Source organism: Rhipicephalus sanguineus, chromosome 3 (genome assembly GCF_013339695.2).
Source record: "Rhipicephalus sanguineus isolate Rsan-2018 chromosome 3, BIME_Rsan_1.4, whole genome shotgun sequence".
Taxonomy (NCBI): domain Eukaryota; kingdom Metazoa; phylum Arthropoda; class Arachnida; order Ixodida; family Ixodidae; genus Rhipicephalus; species Rhipicephalus sanguineus.
This window is the reverse complement of record NC_051178.1, coordinates 33,600,259-33,623,554: the sequence shown is the minus strand read 5'-3', so window position 1 is coordinate 33,623,554 and position 23,296 is coordinate 33,600,259. Positions and strand designations below refer to the sequence as shown.

At 46.5% G+C, this 23,296-nt stretch overlaps 1 protein-coding gene across 1 annotated transcript in view; it reads left to right on the top strand.

The window, feature by feature from the left end:
- The window catches only part of LOC119386538 (uncharacterized), a 75,246-nt gene that overhangs the window by 20,160 nt on the left and 31,790 nt on the right, over positions 1–23,296 (top strand). Inside the window, exon 2 of the mRNA XM_037653805.1 lies at positions 17,801–17,866. Coding sequence (XP_037509733.1) covers positions 17,801–17,866 — 66 coding nt within the window. The remainder of the gene's footprint in view (positions 1–17,800; positions 17,867–23,296) is intronic.

The following is a 23,296-nucleotide window of genomic DNA, read 5'->3' as shown; positions in this document are numbered from 1 at the left end:
TGAGCATTATGTGGCGAACTCAGGCCCATTTCTATTGCTTGATGTCATCTAGGATATCTGCAACTCCTGCTTGCTCCTGGACCCATTCTGCCGTCCTCCGATCTCTTAATGTTATTAGATGCGAAGTATCTTAAAGCCGAGCTCAATCCGGTGGTGGCGATGTGCGGCGTGACCACCCTTACTGCGCATGCGCATACCCTCTCCACAAACCTCCTCTCCACTTTCCCTCTCCAGTTTCCCTCCACTTTCCCTCTCCCATACCCCTCTCCCCTCCCCCTTTCCACTCTTCCTCTGAAACGCGGGCTAGACATGCCGAAATTCTCTCCTGCTCAACGCCGCGATGAGCTCGAGCGAATGCGCGTCCCCTCCCCTTCTCTCTCCTCTCCTACGCTGCCCCCGTCTCGCCCGCCTGTCGACCGCGTTCCCCGCTCGCCCTGTGAGAATTAACGGCCAGGCTAGATGGAAGATACGACGCGCGTAGCGTCCCTCTTCGCGTTCCACGACGCGAGGTCGGTAGCATGCCCAACGAACGCCAACGGAACGCGATCGTGCAAGTGCTCCGGCTTCGCATCGCCTCATGGTCCCCTTTAGCGGGAGATGGTGTAATTTTTACTATAATTTTACGTTCCATTCACTTTGAATGGCTCTCAACTTTTTCTCTTGTGACTTTGTTATGCTCCATGTTTCAGCACCATACGTTAGAGCTGGCAGTATGGAATGAGTGTATACTTTTCGCTTTAATGACAATGAGAGATTTCCTGACATTATTTGGGCGTGCCTGCCGATTGCGCTGCAGCCCATTCTTAATGTTCGGTGAATTTCCTTTTTGTGATTAAGCTGTCTTGTTTGTGGTTGTTCTGGGTATACATTTTCTTGTATACACTCTAATGCATGGTTTCCACTTGTGAACTCTTTCACTTTTGCTAGGCTATTCATCATTATCTTTGTCATCATATTTTAGGCCTACTTTAATACTTTCTCGGTTTCATTGCTCAATCATTTCTTGCATGATACATGATTGTTCATTAGCACAATGCGCAGGATATTGCATAGAGTAGGCAAGGAAACATTTCATGCCATTCGTTGGTTTCATAGAGATGTACAGATAGTTCTTGGGTTCACCTTGAAAGAAATGTACGTGCAAATGTGATACCGCGATCATGTTCGATAATGAGCTAGACACTACACAAGTAGAATGAGAAAAGCCCCAAGAGCACTACGAAAGAGAATAAATCTGTCGCTATAAATCCACAGAAGCCAAGCCAATGCGCTGAACGTAAAATTATTATGCATTCACATGTACCATGAAACCCACACATCACTAGTAAGACTGTTTTCTCGCATACTAAACTTTTGCAATTGTACAGACTACAGGCACAGCCAGAGGGTAGATTTGAAGCCCCTCCGAAATTATTCAGCTTGGATTTGTACGTGTAAGCACACACACACCTACACAAATATACATACGGGTTATACTGCACCTCCACCCGTCATTTCTTCAAAATAATATCCTCGCTGCCTCCCTGGCACAAAGTTTTGAGTAACATAATTTGTCAAATCACAGTCATGGTGATTTATTGTATTGAAAGCAAACTTGAGGGGGTCTTAATTTTTCATCGAGAATTGCACTGCGGACATCGTGCTCGAACCTATGACTCAACATATTGCCAACTGTTTTGTTCACAACTTATTTACTCATGCATCCTTTATAGCAACACCAGGGTGTCGAACCGAACTCCCACCAGACACTGTACCCAAACTGTAATATTGACCTAGACTCAACCCAAATCAGTATCCTCAGAACATATCCAAATTACCAAAACTTATCTGTCATGAACTTAGAGCCAAGTGTTTAAATGTAGGATATCAAACCGGACCACCCAGGTGGAAAAACTTTCTAGTTCCAGCTGGATTATTGTTCCGGAAATTTTTCCCAGCTGGATACTTTTCCAGCTGGAATGCTTTTATAGCTAGAGAGATCTCCACCTGGGAGAATTTCCGGTTCAAAATACAGCTGGAATTGTAAAATATTCCCAGCTGGAAAGCATCCATTTTCCAGCTGTAACTGGAAGTTAATCCCAGCGGGAAAGCATGAATATTCCAGCTGTAACTGTAAATTATTCCCAGCTGGAAAGCATGAATATTGCGGGTGTAACAGGAAATTATTCCCAGCTAGAAAGCATGCCTTTTCCAGCCACAGAAGATTTCACTCTTGGCTGGAAAGCATGATTTTCCAGCAGGAACATATGTTAGTCCCAGCTGTAATGCTGGACTCCTAGCTTGAAGCAGTAGACATTCCTGCTGGACATGAGATCATCTCCCAGCTGACATGTTCATTTACGTTGTTTCAGAGGGTGACAGGAGTAAACCACGTTCCTTGCGAGTCATAGCTAGGTGAAATTATGGGTGAGAAAGCTTTCATAAATGTGGTGTGGATGCTGGCCAGCTGTTTTGGTGGCTGCCTTGTAGAGCCACGGGGCAAAGTGGTTCGGTAAACTGCAGAAATTGAAATCACAGCGATGCTGAATCTTGAAGGAATTTATTGCAATGCAGTCTGCAGTAGCTGTTACAAGAGCACATCCCGAATGCCCTCTTCTAGCAGGCTTCTTGTGCTTCAACATCTGTAAGAAACATTTACATGCAGTAAGTGGAAAAGCAATAAACTTAATAAACACAACAGTGGCGTATATGTAGAAAAATCAAACGCTGGGACACACCTTGCCATGGCAGCCATTTAGTTTTTATAACTGTAGGTTTTTTAGTTATATAGAAATTAAAATAGTGCCTGTAATAAAATAAAAAAGGAGCATGGATGTCAGTGCCAAGCCAGATAAAAGCACTGAGCAGCCAATAGGTTATGTGTACTTTGCATGGTGAAGTTAGTTTTTAACTAACTCATGAGGAGTCTCTAGCATAATTTTAGCTAATATGTAATTCGGGTTAAACCATCAAATGAAAAAGCTAGCACTGGTTTGCTGTAATGTGTAAAGTAAGTAGTCTCTAAAATAATTCTCGCTAATATGTAATTCGGGGTACACCATCAAAAGAAAAAGCTAGCACTTGTTTGCTATAATGTGTAAAGTAAGTAGTCTCTAGCATAATTCTAGCTAACATGTAATTCGGGTTAAAAAATCAAATGAAAAAGCTAGCACTTAGTGGTTACAATGTGTAAAACAAGTAGTCTGTAGCATAATTCTAGCTAATATGCAATTCTGGTCAAACCATGAAATGAAAAAGCTAGGGCTTGTTTGTTATAGTGTGTTAAGGCATACCTTTTCTTTAACTTGAGCTCCATTCACCATCATGTATATCAGAAATAGCCTCCCACAATACATCCCTACAAGCATTCTTGTGAAGCAATTTTATGTTCACTGGTGATTTTAAAACACCACTTGAGAAAATATGGCATTGCGCAAGGAGGATGGGGGCGAAATGACACGGGCGGCAACATCCAACTGTTTATTAACAGAAACCATGACGATATATAGGCTGCCGAACAAGGTAATCTCATTACATATATAGAAACATGGACGAACTAACAATTCATCATGAGCCACTGAAAGAGTCGAGGCATGCGCCGGAAGCTGCATTGACCTGAGCTGTAAAATCATGCCAGCACACATGCACGAACACATGTCCATCACAGGATCAATCCGAGTGAGACTCGAACGGGGCAGCGCACAACCTAAACTTGACACGCCTACAGGCTATATTTCAAAAGCATCACTCCTTTCCCACTTAAATCTATTGATGGCTCTCTAACGCACTGACTGCCTGCCCTTTTTATTAGGAATGCCTCAATTGTCTCCCTTTCAGTGCGGCTGCTTGCTCGCCTTAGAAAAGTGGTTTGGCTGAAGTGGGGCGCACAACCTCAGCGCTTGCAGTGGTCTACCCAGGACCCGCGCATTTGGCTGCTGACCGCCAAGCGGTGCTCCCTTGCACGATCGTCGAAACACCGGCCCGTTTGGCCGATGTGCAGCCTACTGCAGCTTAGGGGAATATTGTACACCACATTGCTTGACACACTCCACATTGCTGACCACATTGATAAGACCAATTATAGTTGAGCAAGCGGGTCTGTATATTCATTGTGACTGGTTGCCATCAAATCGTGTACATAAACGAAGGTAGATGATCAGCGATTCATTACATAATCGAGCAATCGGATTTATATATATTCATTGTCACTGGCTTTCACAAAAATTGTGTAACAAAATAAATAAAAGTTGAATATCGGGAATTCTTTATTTACTTTGTATTTTAAAGCCCAGCATAAACAACTTTGCATCACATCAGAAGTGATCCGCAGCATTTCGGGAAGTTTGTGCTTACAATGCCATTTGAAACGAAAAGCAGCGTTCACTGTTGCACTTCGTTTCTGCTCTTTGCAAGGCCTTCAGATTTCCCAGTTAGCATTAAGGAGAATGAGCTATACCTGTCAAGCAATTCAAAGATGATATTTCACACAACCTAAATGAAATCCATAGACAATGAAGCTACGCAATATACAGGTGACATTATTTGCATGTTTTAACTATAGTAGAGTATAATTATCACATAAATGGAAATGACTTAAAGAGGATGTAAAATCAACTTGCCGCTGGTAGGGACCGAACCTACAGCCTTCCCAGGATTACACAAACGTAACTACCCAATAAAGTGCATGGGAAAGTGACAGCCATTATAGCTCAATTGGTAGAACATCGGACGTGTTACCGAAGGTTGTAGGTTCGGTTAATGAAATCGCTCTGACTGCCTCTCGACGAGGTGGCTGTTTTGCGATCATTGAATGACATGTGGATCGAGGCAACGACATATTTGCGAACATGCATTTGTAGTAGAAGGAGGCGCTGACGTCACCATCACGTCGGACAGATTTCGGTCACGAAACTGAAAACTGGGCGCACACATACACAAGAAAGATGGGTCGAGATGGCCGATCGGTACGGACATACGGAGCGGACACACGGAGGGAGCACACATTTGGATGTGCAACTCTACAACAAGCTGCAAGTTAAACAGCACGAAAGGATAAAAAAACGTGTACGCAAGGCCATCGCCGCTTGTGCTGTTTAGTTTGCAGCATGCCACGGCGACTCCTATAACAATGAGCACAAGGCACAAACTTTTCCAGTGGGACTACGGCAACACGGAACACACGCACGCGTAGAAACACGTAGAAACACTTCACGCGTAGAAACACCGCATACAACAATCAAGTCACTGTTACGTGCTGATAAGCAAGCCCTTCGGCATCAGCACGAACGCACGCACGCACGCTTATAATTGCAAATTAAACATAAGAAAGAAAAGTTTATAGTTGCCTGCAAGTGGAACAAGCGGACGGCGAAGAGCGGGAGAATCACCACGACCCGTAGAGCAGAAAAACAACAGGGAGCGCTTGACGGTCTTAAGTCGTAACACCTTCCACACGAAGAACTGTCCCAAAGTACGACTGGATTAACGCGATTTCCACACAAAATTTTCTTTAAAAGCAGTTCTTCATTCACTGCACAAAAAATGCGCACCTCTCGGGCCAACACAACAGCCATGACACACGCATCACGTGGGCTGTACGAAACTACGGTCGTCGGTTTTCGTACTATATCCTGCTTTAAATTTGCTCTTTCGCCTCTAAATTATTGCAGCATTACCCTAAGACATTATTAGTCTAACTAAATTATGCTTATGTAAGTCGCAGTGCACACAAGCTCACGCATGATATGTGCGCAACTAACGCTGAGTGAAGAATGCAATGACCAACAACAACAAACAAGGCGGCTACTGAGATGAACGCTCTGGTCGTGTCGTAAATGTTAGCGCGACTAATCATGATCGAGTGGAGCAAGCGTGAAGTAACAACGTTGATAAAGGGGCTATATAACGTAACGCCTTGTAAAGCAGGCGCGCACGCAGTCTGGAAGCGTAAACGCAGAGGTGATATCATTGCACGATGACTGACCTGCCGAATGGCCACAAAACTAAATGCCTCAATTGAAGTGTCGTTTTTTTTTTTTTTTGCTGTCTGGTGTTCTGGCAAACGTATTCTTGCCGAAATTATAGGAAACGTATTAAATTGTTGAGCTCTCCCGCAAAAGAGATAAATACTGTCAATAAAGGTGGCTACGCGGACTTGTTGGCAGTGGGTCATTTCTTAAGCTCCGTTTTAGCGCTGCAAAAAACATGGACATCGGAAAGAAACGTGCGACGGCACATACCGCTATATACGTTTCTATATACGACATAGCGCTATATACGTCGTACGTTTCTTTGTCCTTTGCCGCGCTACAACGAGCCTTAAGAAATCCTGACCACATTTGCTGACAAAATATATGTGCTGCTGCACAATTCAGCCTTCTAAATATAAGTAAGACTAATAAAAATGACATGCTGCAGCAGAACGGCAGAACATCAAAGGTTTCAAAGTGCAAAGTGAACGCTCCTACTAAAGCCAATCACTTTAAGCTGAAAAGTGCTCGTTTTATATACGTTTCCATGATGTTTTCCCAAAAGCTTGAAGTGAAAAGAATTGAGGTGGGGCAGCCGCAGTGGTAAGGTGGCTACGGTGTTCGGCTCCTGACCCGAAGGACGTGGGTTCGATCCTGGCCGCGACGGTCACATTTCGATGGAGGCGCAGTACTAGATGTCCGCTTAGATGGAATCCCGTGTATTCCAATTTTCGGGAGCCCTCTACTACGGTGTGTCTAACAATCATGTCGGTTTTGGTAAGTGAAGCCGCAGAAATTATTATAAATTTAGATGGGTTGTATTTCCAGATGGAAAATCCTATTTCCTGTTCGTTCCAGCAGCAACAACTACTTCCAGCTAGAAAACTGCCTCAGCTGGATTTCGTTTCCCGCTGGAAAAAGCCATTTCCAGTTGTTTCCAACTGGAAAACTGCCTAAGGTGGAGATTGTTTCCAACCGGAAACTGCCATTTTCAGTTATTTCCAGCGGGCAATAGAAATTTTCGAACTGGAAGGGATAATTCCGGCTCAACATCCAGCTGGAACGTCTCTTTCCAGCCGGAAGTTCGCGTGCCATTTCCATCTGGGTGCAGTACCGGAACTGAACCCATACCTGAAATTACATTCTTAGAAGCATGCGTGAAACCACATCGGAAATTCAAATACCAGTTATTAGTTCGGAACAAAGTGGTTCAATATAGGTGTAAGCAACAGGAGATATTCAGCTTACGTGGAGAGTTTGATTGTACTAATTTTCGTGCAGTGCCGTTGTTTCATGGACAACCGGCTTTCTTGAACATGTACAAAGGGGGGGGGGGGGGTCACTTATTGCTAACAGTTACCTGCCATTGAGTAGGTGTAGCCTGCCGTTATGCTGGCAGTTTGATATCACAAGTTACGCAAAGAAAATTGTTATTTCACAATTGTCAACCGGTTTGGCTTCCTTCAAATTGATGCATGACATGCTGTAGCTTTTGAAGGAACCTTGAACTTTGAAGGGACGCTGTAGAGGGACGCTGTACCCCAAATAACGCATGTTGATATTAGTGCACGTTTGCCAGTAAAAGTGGTGGAAACAATGGGCTTCAAGCTCAATAATCTCTGGTAGCAAATGTCACGCATTAAGCTGCGAGCGTTCATTGGCCGGGTGTAAAGAATGCACTGTGCATGACTGTAGGTGATTCAATAAAGCACTCCAAGTTTAACATACGTTGCGAAATATTGCGCTACATTGCCGAAACAGAGGGGACACTAACGGAGGCAGAGAAAAACACAACCAGAACAGGTGGGCGCGAGCTATCAACTGTAAATCTTTCGTGAGGCGCCACCTGGGCCCGCCCCACAAAAGAAGGAAAGAGAACGTGGGAAGGGGGGGGGGAGTGAACATAAAAATGTGATAAATCAAACTATAGTGGTGAAAGTGATATCGAACGTGGTGCGCGCAGTAATGTTGCGCAGCGCTGCTCAGCTCGCTCATCTTTGCAATAGCAGGAACGTATTGCTTAAGAATTCCATTTCCACTTTGCTTAGCGACAAGGTTGGAGTGCTTACGCATGCGCCGAATTCTCCCGATGCCATGCTGTATGCCTCAAGTATTTCGCTCTTTTGCTGTTTCCTCGTGCGGAACAAGACCTTGGTCTATTCAAACAAGGCCCTGCATCCGCACTCCTTTCAGTGCGAGGCCATGTTCCCTGGCCCGCTGATTAGTCCGCATAGCGGTGCTCTCGCAGTCTCGTGTTCAGGCACCTGCCTGTTTGTCCAATGTAGCTGTTGGTTCAGATCAGGGGAATGTGGTAAACCATGCGAATGGAGCATTCAACAAAATCGGTTTGGTGTCTAACTTCGCACTTAGCTTTTTGCGACGTGTTAGCCTCTTCCTGGTTCACTCTCTTGCTGCCGGAGGCGTGTCGAACCATCTGCTAGAATAGGGACAGATATGCACGGCCTTTACCGCTTCACCGGAGCACACAAAAAGAGCTGTGCCGAAATGTATATCAAACCCAAATACATGCACAAATCATGGGAAGTGCATATGCTCGCCACCTCATTTTTTTCCGCGGTGCGAAATGGTATAGTTCAGCTCCGTCACCAACGGGGTAAATACTTTAAACCCCGTTAGTAGTTACCGTTATCTTGGCGTGCATGAAACCCGCAACCTCTCTTGGAATATGCACGTTGAACGTGTAATTAACAACGCAAATCGCATGCTTGGATTTCTCCGCCGTAATTTTTCATCCGTTCCTACAGATTTAAAACTTAAATTGTACACAACACTCGTTAGATCCAAATTAGAATACGCTTGTTCTATTTGGGATCCATTTAGCTCCGTATTAACTACAGCCCTTGAGTCCGTTCAGAACCGTGCAGCTCGTTTCGTGCTTTCCAATTACAACCGCTACGCCAGTGTCTATTCAATGAAAGCTACCCTAGGTCTACGAAGTCACGCCGGAAGTACTTCCGCTTAAACCTATTTCACAAAATCTTTTACACGAATCCAACACTTAAAAATGATCTTTTCCTTCCCCCAGATTATGTATCAGCACGGTTCGACCATCGTCTCAAAGTTAAAATTCCCATATGCCGCACTAACACTTGCCATGCTTCTTTTTTGCCGCAAACAAGCAGTGACTGGAACCACCTTCCTGCCTCCATTGCTGCAATCGAAGAATCTGCCGCCTTCAAAATAGCAGTTATTGTATTGTTCTCAGACCACTCCTCTCTCTAATGCCCTCGGGCCCTGAGAGTATGAAAATGAATAAATAAATACATAACGATACGTGGCGAAATCTTGTGCATGGTACAGAACACTGCATAAAAGAGAACTGACGTATGAAATGAGCTGCACTCCGAGGTGCGTACCGAGCTTGCCTGATGTATTTGGCGCAACAATAGGCCGGTATCGAGTAACGCAATCGTTGTTGCAAGGCAGCGCATGCTTAACATAACGATAGTTTCTAAATATGTTGCGCCATCGTCATTACTTGCGCTGTCAGGAACGCGGAATAACGTCCTCAGAGAAACACAAGCACGTCTCTGTAGTGTTTAACATTGTTCAACGTTGTTCTGGGTGTAATATTTAGACCTACGGTTAATTTCATCAAAATCGGGAATGGTGATCGCGACCTCGTGTTCCATCTTATCTGGACACACCCAGAAGAGCACGGAACAAACTGTGCATAACTGAAACCTGCAAAGAAAAGCCACAGAGAGGAGTTTCATGGAGGATATTGAAGAGTCGACCGACGTTCGGGAACGAGAGAAACGAAGGGATGAGCTACACAGCTATATTCATTCTGTAAAGGTCCAGAAAAACATCCGGAATTTGCTCTAGTGGGGAAAGAACAACGAGTGCCGACGCCTTCACAACTCGCAATGCAGATTTTGTGCGCCCCTGCGGCTAGCTTTAGCAGTGAGAGAAACGTCAGCGTGGCAGGATATGTGATGCACTAGCATAGGGTGTGCTCAAAGCCGGAGTCTCGTGATAATTTGCTTTTGTGCACAGTAATATCGGAGGAAATAAACTGTAAACTATGCCACAAAACAACTTATATATGGTACATGAAAATAATGGCATCACAAATAGTTCTTTTTCCACCCGACGGTCTATACGTCTTTCGAAATGCACACGTTTTCATTATCATTTTTATCTAGGTTAGCATATCCACAGCAATGGTAATAAATTTGGCTTCTTACCTCTATTCCTCTTGCTATGGCATGGTGATATTATTCTGAACCCAGGTGCTACAAATCCAGAAGTGCGTATGATTGGGTTTGTTGGCATACCATGTTTTAACTATAAGAGAGAGTGCAATAAAAGAAGAAAGGGAACAAAGCGTTCAGTTCTCCGTCCTTTGTTTATATTGGGCTCCCTGCCGAAACTGAAGTGATGCTGTAAATCACTTTCCGTGGTACAATATCTGCTACAAAACGCTCTTGTGGATTCCTATCTGTATTTGCAGAAAAAATAGGTACACTAGCTATTCCGCTGACGAACTAGAGGTGTGCACGGGCTCCGGATAGCCCGAAAGCCCGAGCCCGACCCAGCCCGCGGGCCGGGCTCGGGCGGGCCGACGTATTTTCACTTCGGGCCCGGGCCGGGCTCGGGCTACTTGGAGTTTTATCGGGCCGGGCTCGGGCCCGGCGCAAAGCCCGACTCAAGCCCGAAATACAGAGAATGAGCGGGAATTGTTTTCCAGCACGCATACCGCGCCTTTTCCGCGGCCGCCCTTTACCGCTTTTCTTTTCCATTCGCTACTTTAGGCAAACGGGGAGCAGGTAAAGCAATGCCTCTGTTGCACTCCGACAAACAGAGAAGTAACACCACCTGAGCTAGTGACGGCGCCACGCGACTGTTCGCGTTAGATTTAAGGCCAAATCCCATATGAGTGAAAATGCACGCGACAGCGAAGAGCGACCCGACGTAGATCGCCTTCGTGCAAGCTGATGCTTGCATGGACATACCCCATGCACGTGACAGCTTTGGCGAGCGAACTTCATTGTTGCTGGCATGGGGCCGCAGGTATCCAATGCAGATAAAATATTTGTTGCATGTTGGTACGTAAAACATTTACCGTTGTCTCGCTGTATTTTTTATATGCACGTGCATAATTATTACGTTATTTGTTGGTGTACAGCTGATGTGCTTAGTACGTCGCTGATTGTTTTCGCAGCGAACCTTCAAAAAGCCGGGCCGGGCCGGGCCCGGGATTGTGTTTTAGTACGTCGGGTCGGGCCGGGCGGGCTCGCAGCCCTTTGCCGTCGGGCTCGGGCGGGCCTTCGACAAAGTCAGCGGGCCCGGGCCGGGCTCGGAAATACGGCCCGTGCACAGCTCTATGACGAACAAACGATCATAGTACCCGGCATGTCCATTCAACTATTTCCACCGTGAAGCCCTTTTGTACAATGAATTACTGTAGGTTAAAGTATACTTCTGAGAGAAACATGCGCCAGGAAACGTTGGTATTTGCCACTTAAAATGCCTTGTTGTAAAATGCCGTGTTGTGGATTACATGTTCGGGCGACAACACCTAGATTACTGGTTCGGGCCAATCTACGGTCGGGCCGCGCCGAGACGGGTAGGTGAAACTTTTTTTTCGGGTTCGGGCCGGGCCCGGGTCTCGATTTCAGCCACCGGACCAAGTTCGGGCGGGTAAACTTCAGCAATTGTCAAGCCCGGCTCGAGCCGACAATCACGGTCCGTGCAGTGATTGTCGGCCCGAGCCGACAATCATTGCACCATTGAGCTGCACTGTTGAGCGCTCGGATGTGCCCTATTATTTTCCGGGAACGAACTTAAAGGGGCCCTGCAACACCTTTCTTAGTTATATTGGAATAGTCTCATTATTGACGTATGACTCTTCACGAGTCATATGCCGCAAAAATTTTTCGAATCCGTCAAGTCTAAGTGGTGTTACCAAATTATACACTCTAAGAAAAAAGAGAGTCAAAAGAGGGTCATGGAACCGCGACTCTCTTCGGGTGTCCATCTGACCCCTTTTGGAAGGTACAGGCAGAGAAAAAGAGTTCGCATTTGGGAAGGAGTCACTGGACCCTCCTGAAGCGCGTTTCGATTGGCTTCGGTATACGGAAGAGCCGCCGTATACGCCATACATATCGCACGCTCGCCCTTTGGCGCCGTTGTGGCGCCTTGCTCGGCAACGTAGACGGGGTTGGCGCCGGGGTGGCGCGCCGCTCTCCTCTCTAAGTCGTCTCAGTCGTCTCAGTCTCCTGGTCTATTGGAATGTGTTGCGTGGTTGCGTAGGTTGCGCGTCTTCGGTGGTGTTGACGCCGGCTCGAGCCGTGCACGAAGTGACGCTTGGAGGGCGGAATATTCATGGAGCTGCGGATACCGACAACGGGCGCCAGTTAACGGTGAGTGTACTGCTTTCATAGGTACTAATTATACAGCTTTAGCCGGGCGTCTGCAGCAGCTCTGCGGAACCTGCCAGCCATTTCCAACAGTAGCCTGCATCCGCGGGGCTGTTGCGGATGCCCAACTAAAGCTGTCAGTTAACGAGTTGCCACCGTTATGCGCGTTGCTGTACAAGCTCCCATAAAGTGAGCGATGGAAACAATAATCGAGGGTCATTTCTTGCTGATCGCACGTCGTGTCTGCACTACTGAAGGTGCAAGATGTCGTTTTGAGATGCACTTTAGTCTACTTCATAATAACATTTCCTTCGACCTTGAGTGTGCAGCGTGCTTCCACGCGTGGGAACGTGAAAAAAAGAAAAAGAAAAAAAAAGCCCGTGTACAGAACGCTCAGACGCACTATATGTAATGGTTTTTGTTGGCTTAAAGACGGTAGTTTGAGGTGCAGATATAGTACGGTGGCTTCCAGAACGTACGCGGTAGTCATTCAGGTTGGACACGCCTCGCCGGTAAAGTGAAAAAGCTCTAGCCTTTCCACGGCGCGCGTTGTTGCGGCCGCCGGCGTGCACTCTTTTCTCTCGTTTCTGTTTGCTGTTTTCGCAGTTTGCATACACTGCGATGACGTTGGCCGCTATAACAGAATCGAGTGAGTGTACGTTATTGGGGGAGTTATGTGCGCTAATTCTAGCATATGACATGTCTGATCTTGACGTAGGCGGCGTACGCACGCGCTGGGTGTCGTTCGGGCCCTAGTACTCGCATCTGTTTATCTGAGTATTTAAAGGGATACTGAACAAAATTTTCGTCGCCGAGATAAATGACCCAATTGAAAGATTGGGTGCTGAAATTTGTTGGAACAACCTTCATTTCAGCCAGAGACTAGCAGAAAATAACGAATTTAATGCATTTTTTGCAAATTGGCGCGTCTTGCGGCCGCGCCGCGAACTAGAGAGGAAGTGACGCGAAACTCGGCGGATACTGGCTCGCCAACCGTGCTCGCTGCAAAATCGCTTACCAATTGACATCGCAAGCCGCGACCCGCTGCCGCGCGTCTATCTCAAAACGTGTTCTCATGGTCGGGAAGGTGTTCTTGAGAGGAGAGGTGGAGAAAGGGAAGTGGCAGGGCAGGAGAGAGCGTGCCGGTTGCCCCCCTCTTGCTGGAGCATTTGACGTCACGGCCGTCGACAAGCGCACTGGCGTGCAGCCGCCGCGCTCTCACAATACACTAAAAATACGGCCAGCTGCTCGAAGTTACGTGAAATAAACGCTGCTTATAGGAACAGTCGTGTCGTCCGAGTCGAATGCAAGTGTTTTCGTAGCTTTTTCTAATTTTTGTTCAGTATCCCTTTAACGATGGTTTACGTTTGTAAAACATGCGGTCAATAACCGCTCACGGCGTGCCCCTGGCTGCCGGAGGATGTGCTTTGTTGTTTTGTTGTTAGCCTTTATTATGTCTGTGTGAACCGCTTATTGTGTAGGTTTTGCAAACCTTTACTGCAATTTCATTTTCTCATCATAATATCACGTTCTGCTTTTCAGATAGCGTTTTTCATGGTGCTCACGCTGGACAGGAGCTACAACCTAGCAAGCCACAAGTCATGCCTCAAGCCGTCATCACTTTTTGATTTATTCTTAATCACAAGGAATAAATATGGAAACATGATGGCGATTTCTGCTGTTCATTTAGCACCATATGACACTGTGCACATCACAGTCACACATTTTAGTTGCGATACTCATAGAAGCATGTAAATGAGGAATACCCAAACTTCTTAATTGGAAATCACAGACCATCTTTTCGCGCTTTCTATATAACTTTGCTGGAAAATATGTGTTGTTTTGACGAGTTTTATTAAAATAATGCTAAAACTGAACTATTCGTTTTTTACAGTCGCTGGGCAGAACGGCAAGTATTATTGGACTTGCTTAAAATGAATACTCCACTATTTTCAACAGGAGTCGCGCAAAAGTAGAGCAAGGATCAAATGAGTAGCTTAAAATACTTGTGGAGTCGCTTGATGCTTCGGTGTGGGTCCCTTGACCCCCCTAGGAGAGTTACCGGCAAGAGTCGTCTGACTCCCTATAAGTGGTAACGTGATCCTCCCGATGAGAGTCTTTGCACTCTTCCTAGAGGGTCAGGGGACTCTCATAGAGCGAGCTGACCCTGACCCACCAAGAGAGTCACCGTGACTATTTAAAGAGAGTCGTATACGTGGCAAGTCGGAACTCTCCGAAAAGAGTCACGCGTACTCTTTTTTTTTCTTAGAGTGTAGAGATCACGTTCCGCAGCTTTCTCCCTCAACTCAACGCCGCGAGCGCGCGGAAAGCTGCGCGGGCCGTGAAGGGAGGGAGAGCGGAGGTGCGAGGAGGCACCGAAGAGTTACGCCAGCGCCGGCGGCATTTTTTTCTTCATTTTTTTCTCTCTGGCGTCTCGGCGCAACCACGTGGTCTGTGGCGCCACTTCCGCTCGGCTTGCGCGGTCGTCGTCGAGCGGAGCCCATCACACCGCGTATCGCGCGTGCTTGAAAACTGCGAGTCGGTTTGGTAATGCTGGGTGTGCACCTCGAACTGCCGTAGTGTTTTCATCGCTCTGCCGACCATGGACGCAAACCTGCGTGCGCGTTTGGAACGAATGACAGCTGAGATGGGTTTCGACCCACACTCCGATACACCGCCTCGTCGCACTGCTCGCGCTTGAACCGTATTCAACACGGCAAAGCTGCGTGCACCCTTCTCCCAGTGGCGGTACTTCGATGCTGTTTGCTCTTCGAATGCGGGCGCACAGCGAGTGCGGGCTGACAACAAAGAACTAAAGACTAGAAGAAAGGATCGTGGGGCATCGGGCCGGCGCGGACCCATCCCCCGGCTGTCTGCAGCTACCGTGAAAATGCGAGTCTGCTTGGTTGCTGTGTTGCGGTTTCTCGGGAACCTGAGACTACGGGGAAGATACGCCGAGGTATGGCTCGATGACATGCTGAACAGACAGCGAACGGGACTCTCGCCAAACAGCGAACACAGGTATCCTAAGCTAGCCGGCGCCAGCATTATTATCGGCGAAATGCTGCACCGCTGCCTCGGTCGGTCTTGAGAACGTGCCGACGATGCAGTTTCCAGCTGACGAGGCAACACTCGAACGGCTGCCACTCTCAACGGCAACCGGCGATGGTCAAAAGCACAGAAATATTCACGATTTCGTCACTGCGCATGGTGAAGAAAACGCAACCACGCAACTACGAGCAGACGATCTGTCGGTGAGACCGGAAGTGCTAATATTATTGTTCGGTGTTTTAACGGCATAACACAATATAAACATGCATATTATCTACTTATTGAACTCAAGATTAACAACGACGGTAATAATGAGGGTGTTATCGTGATTATAACATCAGCCATTGGTGGAACTGCCGACAATCGCGTCATATATTGCGGACGAATACATCATTTTTCGAGAGAAGAGGGAGCGATTTTCAGCTGACTTTGAGAATTTATTGTAAATTCCAGGCCGCTCGCTTCGCTATATTATTTGGCTCGCGTGTTCTCGGGAGCCTCGACTACCGATTGGCAGCGCTTTTTGACCCTGCTCAAAAAGTGTTGCAGGGCCCCTTTAAAGGCCAACTCCGGCGATTTTTCGAGGTCGATGGATCTCAATGAAATTCGCTGGGTACGTTCCTTTGCACGTTTCCGTCATTGAAGCCAAATTACAGGCTTGAGACATGCGCAGATTGTTTGCAAATAAATTTTAAAGATTGTTTGCAAACGCCCTCCTGACTTCACACAATTATTGGCAACATTTCGTCTGTGACGTCAGTGTTGGGAAGGCGGCGGAAGTGACGCAGCCGAGGGTACCGCTAACTTCGGCGCTTCGGCCGCTACAGCGAGCGTCTGCTGTGCACAAGGCGACAGACAGCGTTGGTTTGGCCAGTGCTTCGCTGGTCGTCCCGGCTGTCACAGTTTTCATACTCCGCGCCGGCGTGATCGGCATGCCTTGCACGACTTCCGTTTCGTTCGTAACAACGTCTACGTCATACGTAGACAGTACACTTGGTTGGGTTTCGGTTTCGGCGCTGCGATTTTTTGCTTATTTAAAATTATTCTCCAATTTGCCGAGTATTTCTGCTATCGGGCCCGTAACAGGAACGTCTCAGGAACATAAAATCACCATTACTTTGACATGGCCAAAAAATCGCCGGAGTTGGCCTTTAAGGGGTCCTCAACCACTTTTCCAAGAAATCATCGAATGACCTCTGTATCGGAGTTTATTTCCTCACGAATTGATTGCCAAAAAAAAATTCTCGATTTATTCGAGATGGGGCGCAGCCATTCGACGCGCGCTTTGAGCGCTTTCTCTCTTGTCTACAAACGCGGCGGATGCTAGAGAGGGAGAGATGGCACGAGGCTAAAGAAGTTACATCAGCGTGCATAATGACCTTGAGCGCGCGTGACGAAACGTGATCGCTGACTCCCGTTGTGATTCCTGCACGCGAGTGAGGCTCACTGCGTATTGTTAGTAGGCTATGGAGTGCCGCGCCCGCATGTGGCGGCAAACCTGGCAACAAGCGCATCTGATCCAAACGCCGCTGTTGATTTATATCGCCTATTGACCAATAGCACGCTCTCCGCTGTTCGGCGTCAAACAGAAGGCGCCGGCAGCTCCAAACAGAGTGAGCACATCTGTATGAAGAGAGGGCGCCTGAGATAATGGAACTTCGCGCTCCGCTTGTATACTCTTCCACACACGACTGCAATATTTGGCTGCGCTATTCATAACAGTGTCTTCTACCCATATGATGTGTTTTCTCACAGAGCCCAAGGTGAAGAGACAAACGTCTTCGGTAGAGAGCTTAGGGCTTTAATACGGCCGAGAACTCATCCTTAACCTGTGGGCATACATAGGCAAAACTGAACGAGCATCGAGCATCTGCGCTGTTTGTGAACGGATCAACTTCTTCCTCGGAAGTTGCAACACGAGGGGTGTGGTTCATGGCCCCTTTAAATACATTCTCAATACGAATGAGCTTTTTCTTTAGATAAGGAACATAAGGACACCAGCCTTTGAAATGTGCAGCTTTTCTTCGAAGGTGGTACCTCAGATGTTCTTCACACACTTAACAAAAGTGAGGCCTTTGAGACCCACGGTTTTATTCGTCGACAAGAGTGTACCGAAGTGTAAAATCGGCAGCATTCCCTGCGATCTCAGAAAGCTTTCATTAGTGTTCTCAACGCTATTTTTCAATTTCTGTAGAGTGTCGTAAGTCCACATTTAGTGCACAATGCAGCAATGTATCTGGCGCTGCTTGAAGAACGGCAGTGGATCTTCATTAGCTCGGTAATTTTGCTAACTTTGATCACGTATGGGTGCCTTTTCAGAGAGGAAGAAAGGTCCACCTGTATTCGAATAAATACGATATTAGCGCAACACTGAACGCCCAAGGAAACAAACGCCCATTGCATCCTTTCTCGCAGGTACGGGATTCTGCCATTTTTGCGGTGAAGTGTTCCTTGGCAGTGGCACTCGTCGCTACATACCTCGTAAGTACTTTCGCGGCGTCTTAATCTTCATTTGGTCAATATTAAGGCAAATAAAGAAGATATGCATGGTCACACACGGCCTCTACTGCGATACCCAATGCCACTGGGTCCACTGCCATGCCTGATTATGGTGTCGCGCTGGATACTGGGGCGCAAAACGGCTCTATAAATACATGATTGAAAAAAAAAAAAGCGATGTAGAGAGAATTAGTGCAATAAGAAAAAGAAATAATCACAGGGTCCCTTGTGCATTCACCTAACACGACTCGAAGGCGAAACCCGTCTTGTTTTTCTTCTTCTCAGTCGATGTATTAGGGAGCCTACATGAACGGCTGGTCATGTAGGCTCCCTAGATTTAGTTATCCTGCGCCGCCATCCTCCGAAAGCTTTGTACACTTAGCGTGGTTTCGCACTGCCTCCATAATCGGAGGCACTTCACCTGGTTTAGCACTGCCTCCGTGATGAGCCCACCTTTGACCAAGCTACGATGTGATGTGATGACGGTCTAGGCTCATGCCACGGGAGCGAAGGAACGAGACGGCTGAACCAGAATCGACGCCAGCAGGGAACACGAGTCGTGGCTTCACGTGCCACTGCAAAGTGCCTTCTTCATTTTCTTCGCTTGAGGTCGGGCGCTTTCCGGTTTTGTTCGCCACCCAAAGGAGGGCGCTACAGCGGCATTATGTAGCGTTATGTCACATGACGTCACGCCAAATTTTGTGGCATCATGGTAACGTCGCAAGTTTTTGCGATCTGTGACGTCATGAGCGTGATATGGTGACGCCGTCACGAGATGATTTTTTGCCCCAGTCGTCCCCGACGCTGCCGACGACGCGGGACGCCGCCCGCTCTAGTTTCGTGTTTATTGAGGCATATAAGGCTTTCGCCTTATAATCTCCGGCTGTCAGGATTCGAACTTCCCTCCTCCTGAGCCCTAGCCGAGTATTCTACCACTGCACCACGCAAACGATGCCACATTCTGGGTAAAGTGACTACGGAAGGCTACAGAACCGAAGCACACACTTTTTACTACGCTGCTGCATATGTAGTCCAGGAACGGTAACGTTTGTAGACTACGTTGCATAAAAGGAAACATAAAAACAAAAGAAATAGGCATTATGCTCAAGACTTACCGTACTGCATTGCAAGTAAGAAAGCTTATCTCGTGAAGGATTTTCGTTTTTTGGTATTTATGGTTTTCGGGCAATCTGTTGTCGATTTCACGTTTTCCTGCGACTGTAAACAATCGCCTGCAAACGGACTACTTGGCGTAGTAACATATGTGCAGTAGCTCCGCCCACGTAGCTTTCGCTGTGCTGTCACAGAAAGTTGTCGCCAGGTATAGTCCACACATGAACACAGCTTTTGGCTTCATTTTTATATGTATGAGAGAGGACATACTTAACACATAAAATCATGACAACGGCGCCTGTAATTACACGATCGCTAATTTGCATGGTTGGACGTTAACGTCATTTTGGCCATTTTAGTGGCTTTGTAGCTCCAAGCTCGCAAAATTAATGCGACATGTTTTTATATATTGTTACAACACGCGGTTGGCTTTAATTCTAGGGAGCCTGAAGGAAATAAATGGCGGCCTTTGTACCAGAGGAGCTGTTCCAGTGGCCGCGATCTGTCTGACGCGAACAAAAAACCACGGGCGGGTACGCGCCACAGGAATTGGGTCAGCCCCATTTAACGAGTACTGCGGTTGCGAGCGTTAAACGACAACGAGCACGTGAAAGAGAGAGAAGGAGAAAAATACAGATAAATGACTCGAATAAAGAGAAAAAGATAGAAAGACTGAGAAAGGCATACAGTCAGAAAGACACAGAAAGAAACAGACACAAAAAAGATATAGAAAAAGAGAGAGTAAAACAGAAAGACGAAAAGAGAACCAGAGAGAAACAAAGAAAGAGGAAGCGATAAGTAGAGAGAGAAAAATAAAGAAACAGATACGAAAAGGACGTACGAGAAACACAGAGAAAGAGAATAGAGTTGAGAAGAAATAGAAATAAAGAGAAACAAGGACGGCAGCCCAGCTCCGCTCTTTCTTCAGGCTTGGCACCACTAGTGCCAAGCTGTGATTAGTTTTTATGAATCGATTTTCAGAATATTACATGTTTAGAGGCATGCCCTTACTTAGGCAGTTTTAGTTTGCATTTCACGCAATTTTCGACAATTATATTTGGCAGAATCGTTAACGTAACGCGTGGCAACGCTGAGGAATATTCCGAAAAATCTGACTATCATACAAGCGCAGTAAAGAAATATGCAGTTAGGGCAATATTGTACATTGTACCGAATTCCCCATCTTTTTTTTTCATATACGGCCCCCGTAACTACAGGGTGAGAACAGCTTCTAAGTTTGCGCTATTGGTAGTATGTGAAGGAAAGTTTCGAGCACGCCAGCTGCAACACTTTTTTTTTTTTGTAGGATCTCGCCACAATCTCATTTTCCTGCAATTCGCATTAGGGCTCTGGCTCAGTTAACACCTACATATTTTCTTGATGAAATCAAAGTTCTTTTTCGCGAAATTAAGATTTGTGTTGTCGTCCTGGGGACTCTGAGAGCAGTATGCATTTTTTGAGCGAAATTAAATAGGGTCGGCGCACATGCACCAACGTTCTTATGTGAACACATCCAGGTACAATTTGCAGGCTATTGGTGTCGAGTTTTATAGCCGTTTCTCGCTCCTTCCGCTGGACATGCACACAAGTTCTGTGTGGAATTTAACCTCGATATAAATTCGCGCTTACTTGATTGACTATTGTGTAGTCTTCTCGTGCAAGCGACGATATGCCTGCACAGCGGCCGGCCAGTGTACTGATTTAGCTCTATCGAACATACAGCTAGAAAACCGCTTGGCTAATAACAAATGCAATGCGCTGAAAAAAAATATGAGGGGAGCTTGCGCTAGTGGTGCAAGGCTGGAGCCAATAGCGGAGCTTGGGATCGACCTTTAGAAGGGTCAGGGTAGAAGCCAGTTGGTTGTGCATAGTGTAAACTTTATCGCGCTGAAAGTGGACGAAAGCTACGTAAAGGGAACGACAAGGGACAACTGAATACGTTGTCCCGTGTCGTTCCCTTTACGTAGCTTTCGTCTACTTTCAGCGGGATAAATTTACTCGATCGACCTCTTTTCTGCCGGTTTTTCTAGGCTTGGCCTAATTATGCGACGGTCGGGCTAAATGAGTCTTGGCTTAATTATTCTTGACTGCATTAGGTTGGGCTTAGTCAGCGATGACTTAATTAGTAATTATTTATTTAGCTTGTCTTAATTCGTCTTTGTTCAGCTATCTATCTCGTAGTGTGCCTTGGCTTAATTAGCACGGCCTGGATTAATTATCTTAATTACCATGGCTTGGCTTAATTACCTAGATCATAGCATACCATATTGCAAAACCCATGGCACTGGGTACCACCGGCCTGATTATGGGCGCAGTGTCGCGCTGGATACTGGGGCGCTGGAGCGGCGTTTTACTGGGAGATGCTGGTTGCTGAAGCGCAAAACAGCTCTACAGCGTTAAAACGGCGGTGCCTACCTGTCATACATAAATATATTAGCAACCAAAGCGATATAGAAAGCATTAGTGCCATAAAAAAGGAAAAGGAAAGCCTCTGCCACAACGATTCGAACTCGCCACCTTTTAACCACAAAATGGCTAGTCAACGAGCGAACACACCAAACGGCTCCGTTTTTAGATTTCGCATGCACAAGATAGACGTGATCTTCCTTTCCAAATGAAGCTTGCGTCTTTACTAGACACAAACGAACGGTTGCCGGCAAAGAAACACACCGAAAATGGCAAGAGCGCTAAGTTTATTTAAGAATTCGCATCTTAAATCCGAAAAATATCAAACGGACCTAGAAGACGGCACACTTTGACGGCTGTTACTGTCGATCTTCAGCAGCCGTTTGTCGCTCTTGCTACTATAGTCAACACGTGCAGAAGTTGATTCGTTCGATAAATACGCGCTTAATTATTTAATACTGAGTGCTTCTGTCGCGCAAGGGACAATATGCCAGTACTGCACGCGGGCTGGCTAGTGTACTGATTTGCAGTTCTCTCGATACCTACCACTACACTGCAGACGGGTTTGATCCTTTTAGGCAGCGTTGGTCTCGTTGCGCAGCCTGCATTCTGAAGGTACTACGCAAAACCCCCTTCAAAAGGAAGTTTTATTTACATCCTTTGTTAAGGGAGTGAAAAGATGGAATTAACGGAGTCATCACGAGGCAATTTTGGTTTTTTTTATTTAACTCATTTTGGGGGGCTTGAATGGAGCGCATTGGGAGTTTTCTGCTACATATGAGAGCTTTTAAGACCTCCTTTTATAGGCTGCCCCTAGAGCGGTACGAGAAAAAAAATTCAAGCACTATATCACAGTTCCACGAACAATTTCTGCTATTATTTATCACTAGGCCATATTAGAAAATGGACATCAATGTATTTATGCACAGTTATGACATTTACATACAAGTACGCACAACACAGGAATCGAACTCGCGACCACACGCACTGCAAGCAAACACCATAAGCAGTACACTACACCGTCACCACTTGCTTGCGTGCTTTTTTCGTGGGCTTATATGCACCAATGTATGTACAAAGAGGCTGGTAACCCATCGGCGGAACTCCGATATTCTGTTATTGTACCAACGGCGTGTGTTTGCGCTTGAGTAAGATCAATACATAAATTGTGGGGCGTCATGCAGGCGGATGTAAACACCGTCGGCTCCGCATTCGCCTGTTCGTCCTGCCGTGCCGCTAGAAAAATGATAAACGTGTGCCCTCTCGAGTGCTTCTCCACATATCGACAACGCTTCGCTCGCCCGAAATTCGTAAATACGAGCGCGACAAAGGATCTTCAGATGACCGAACGTATGTGCATTCCATGAGCGCATGCTGTGGAGGGCATGCTGTGGAGAAATTTTCGTTATTTCTGCCGCCGCGAGCTGAGCGCGTCCGGAGGCGGCAGCGTGTTCTGAGCTGTTCGAAGGCTGCCTGCTTTCGCTATGAAAATTACACACGCAGATGTCATGAGTTACAAGAACATTGTAACGCGCCTACATTAAGTGTGTTTAATGCGCGCGTACTGCCACGAACTGCACACAGGGGCAGAAGCGCCTTCTGAACAGATGAACACTCATCCATTTCCGCAATTAGCGCTTATAAATTTCCACAATTAGCGCTTATAAATAGATGAACACTCATCTATTTCTGCAATTAGCGCATCGTAAATTTCTGGAAGTGCGCTTGGGAAATTGTAAGCATAATCACATGACTGCAATGTACCAATACTTTTTGTTATGCATAATTAGTAGAGCTATGTTTCAATGTTTTCATGCCAGCTAGTGCCATTTGTAACTCAAAAGTTCATCTTCAATTCCTCACTTTATGGCTTATGCTTAGTTACCACGTTAC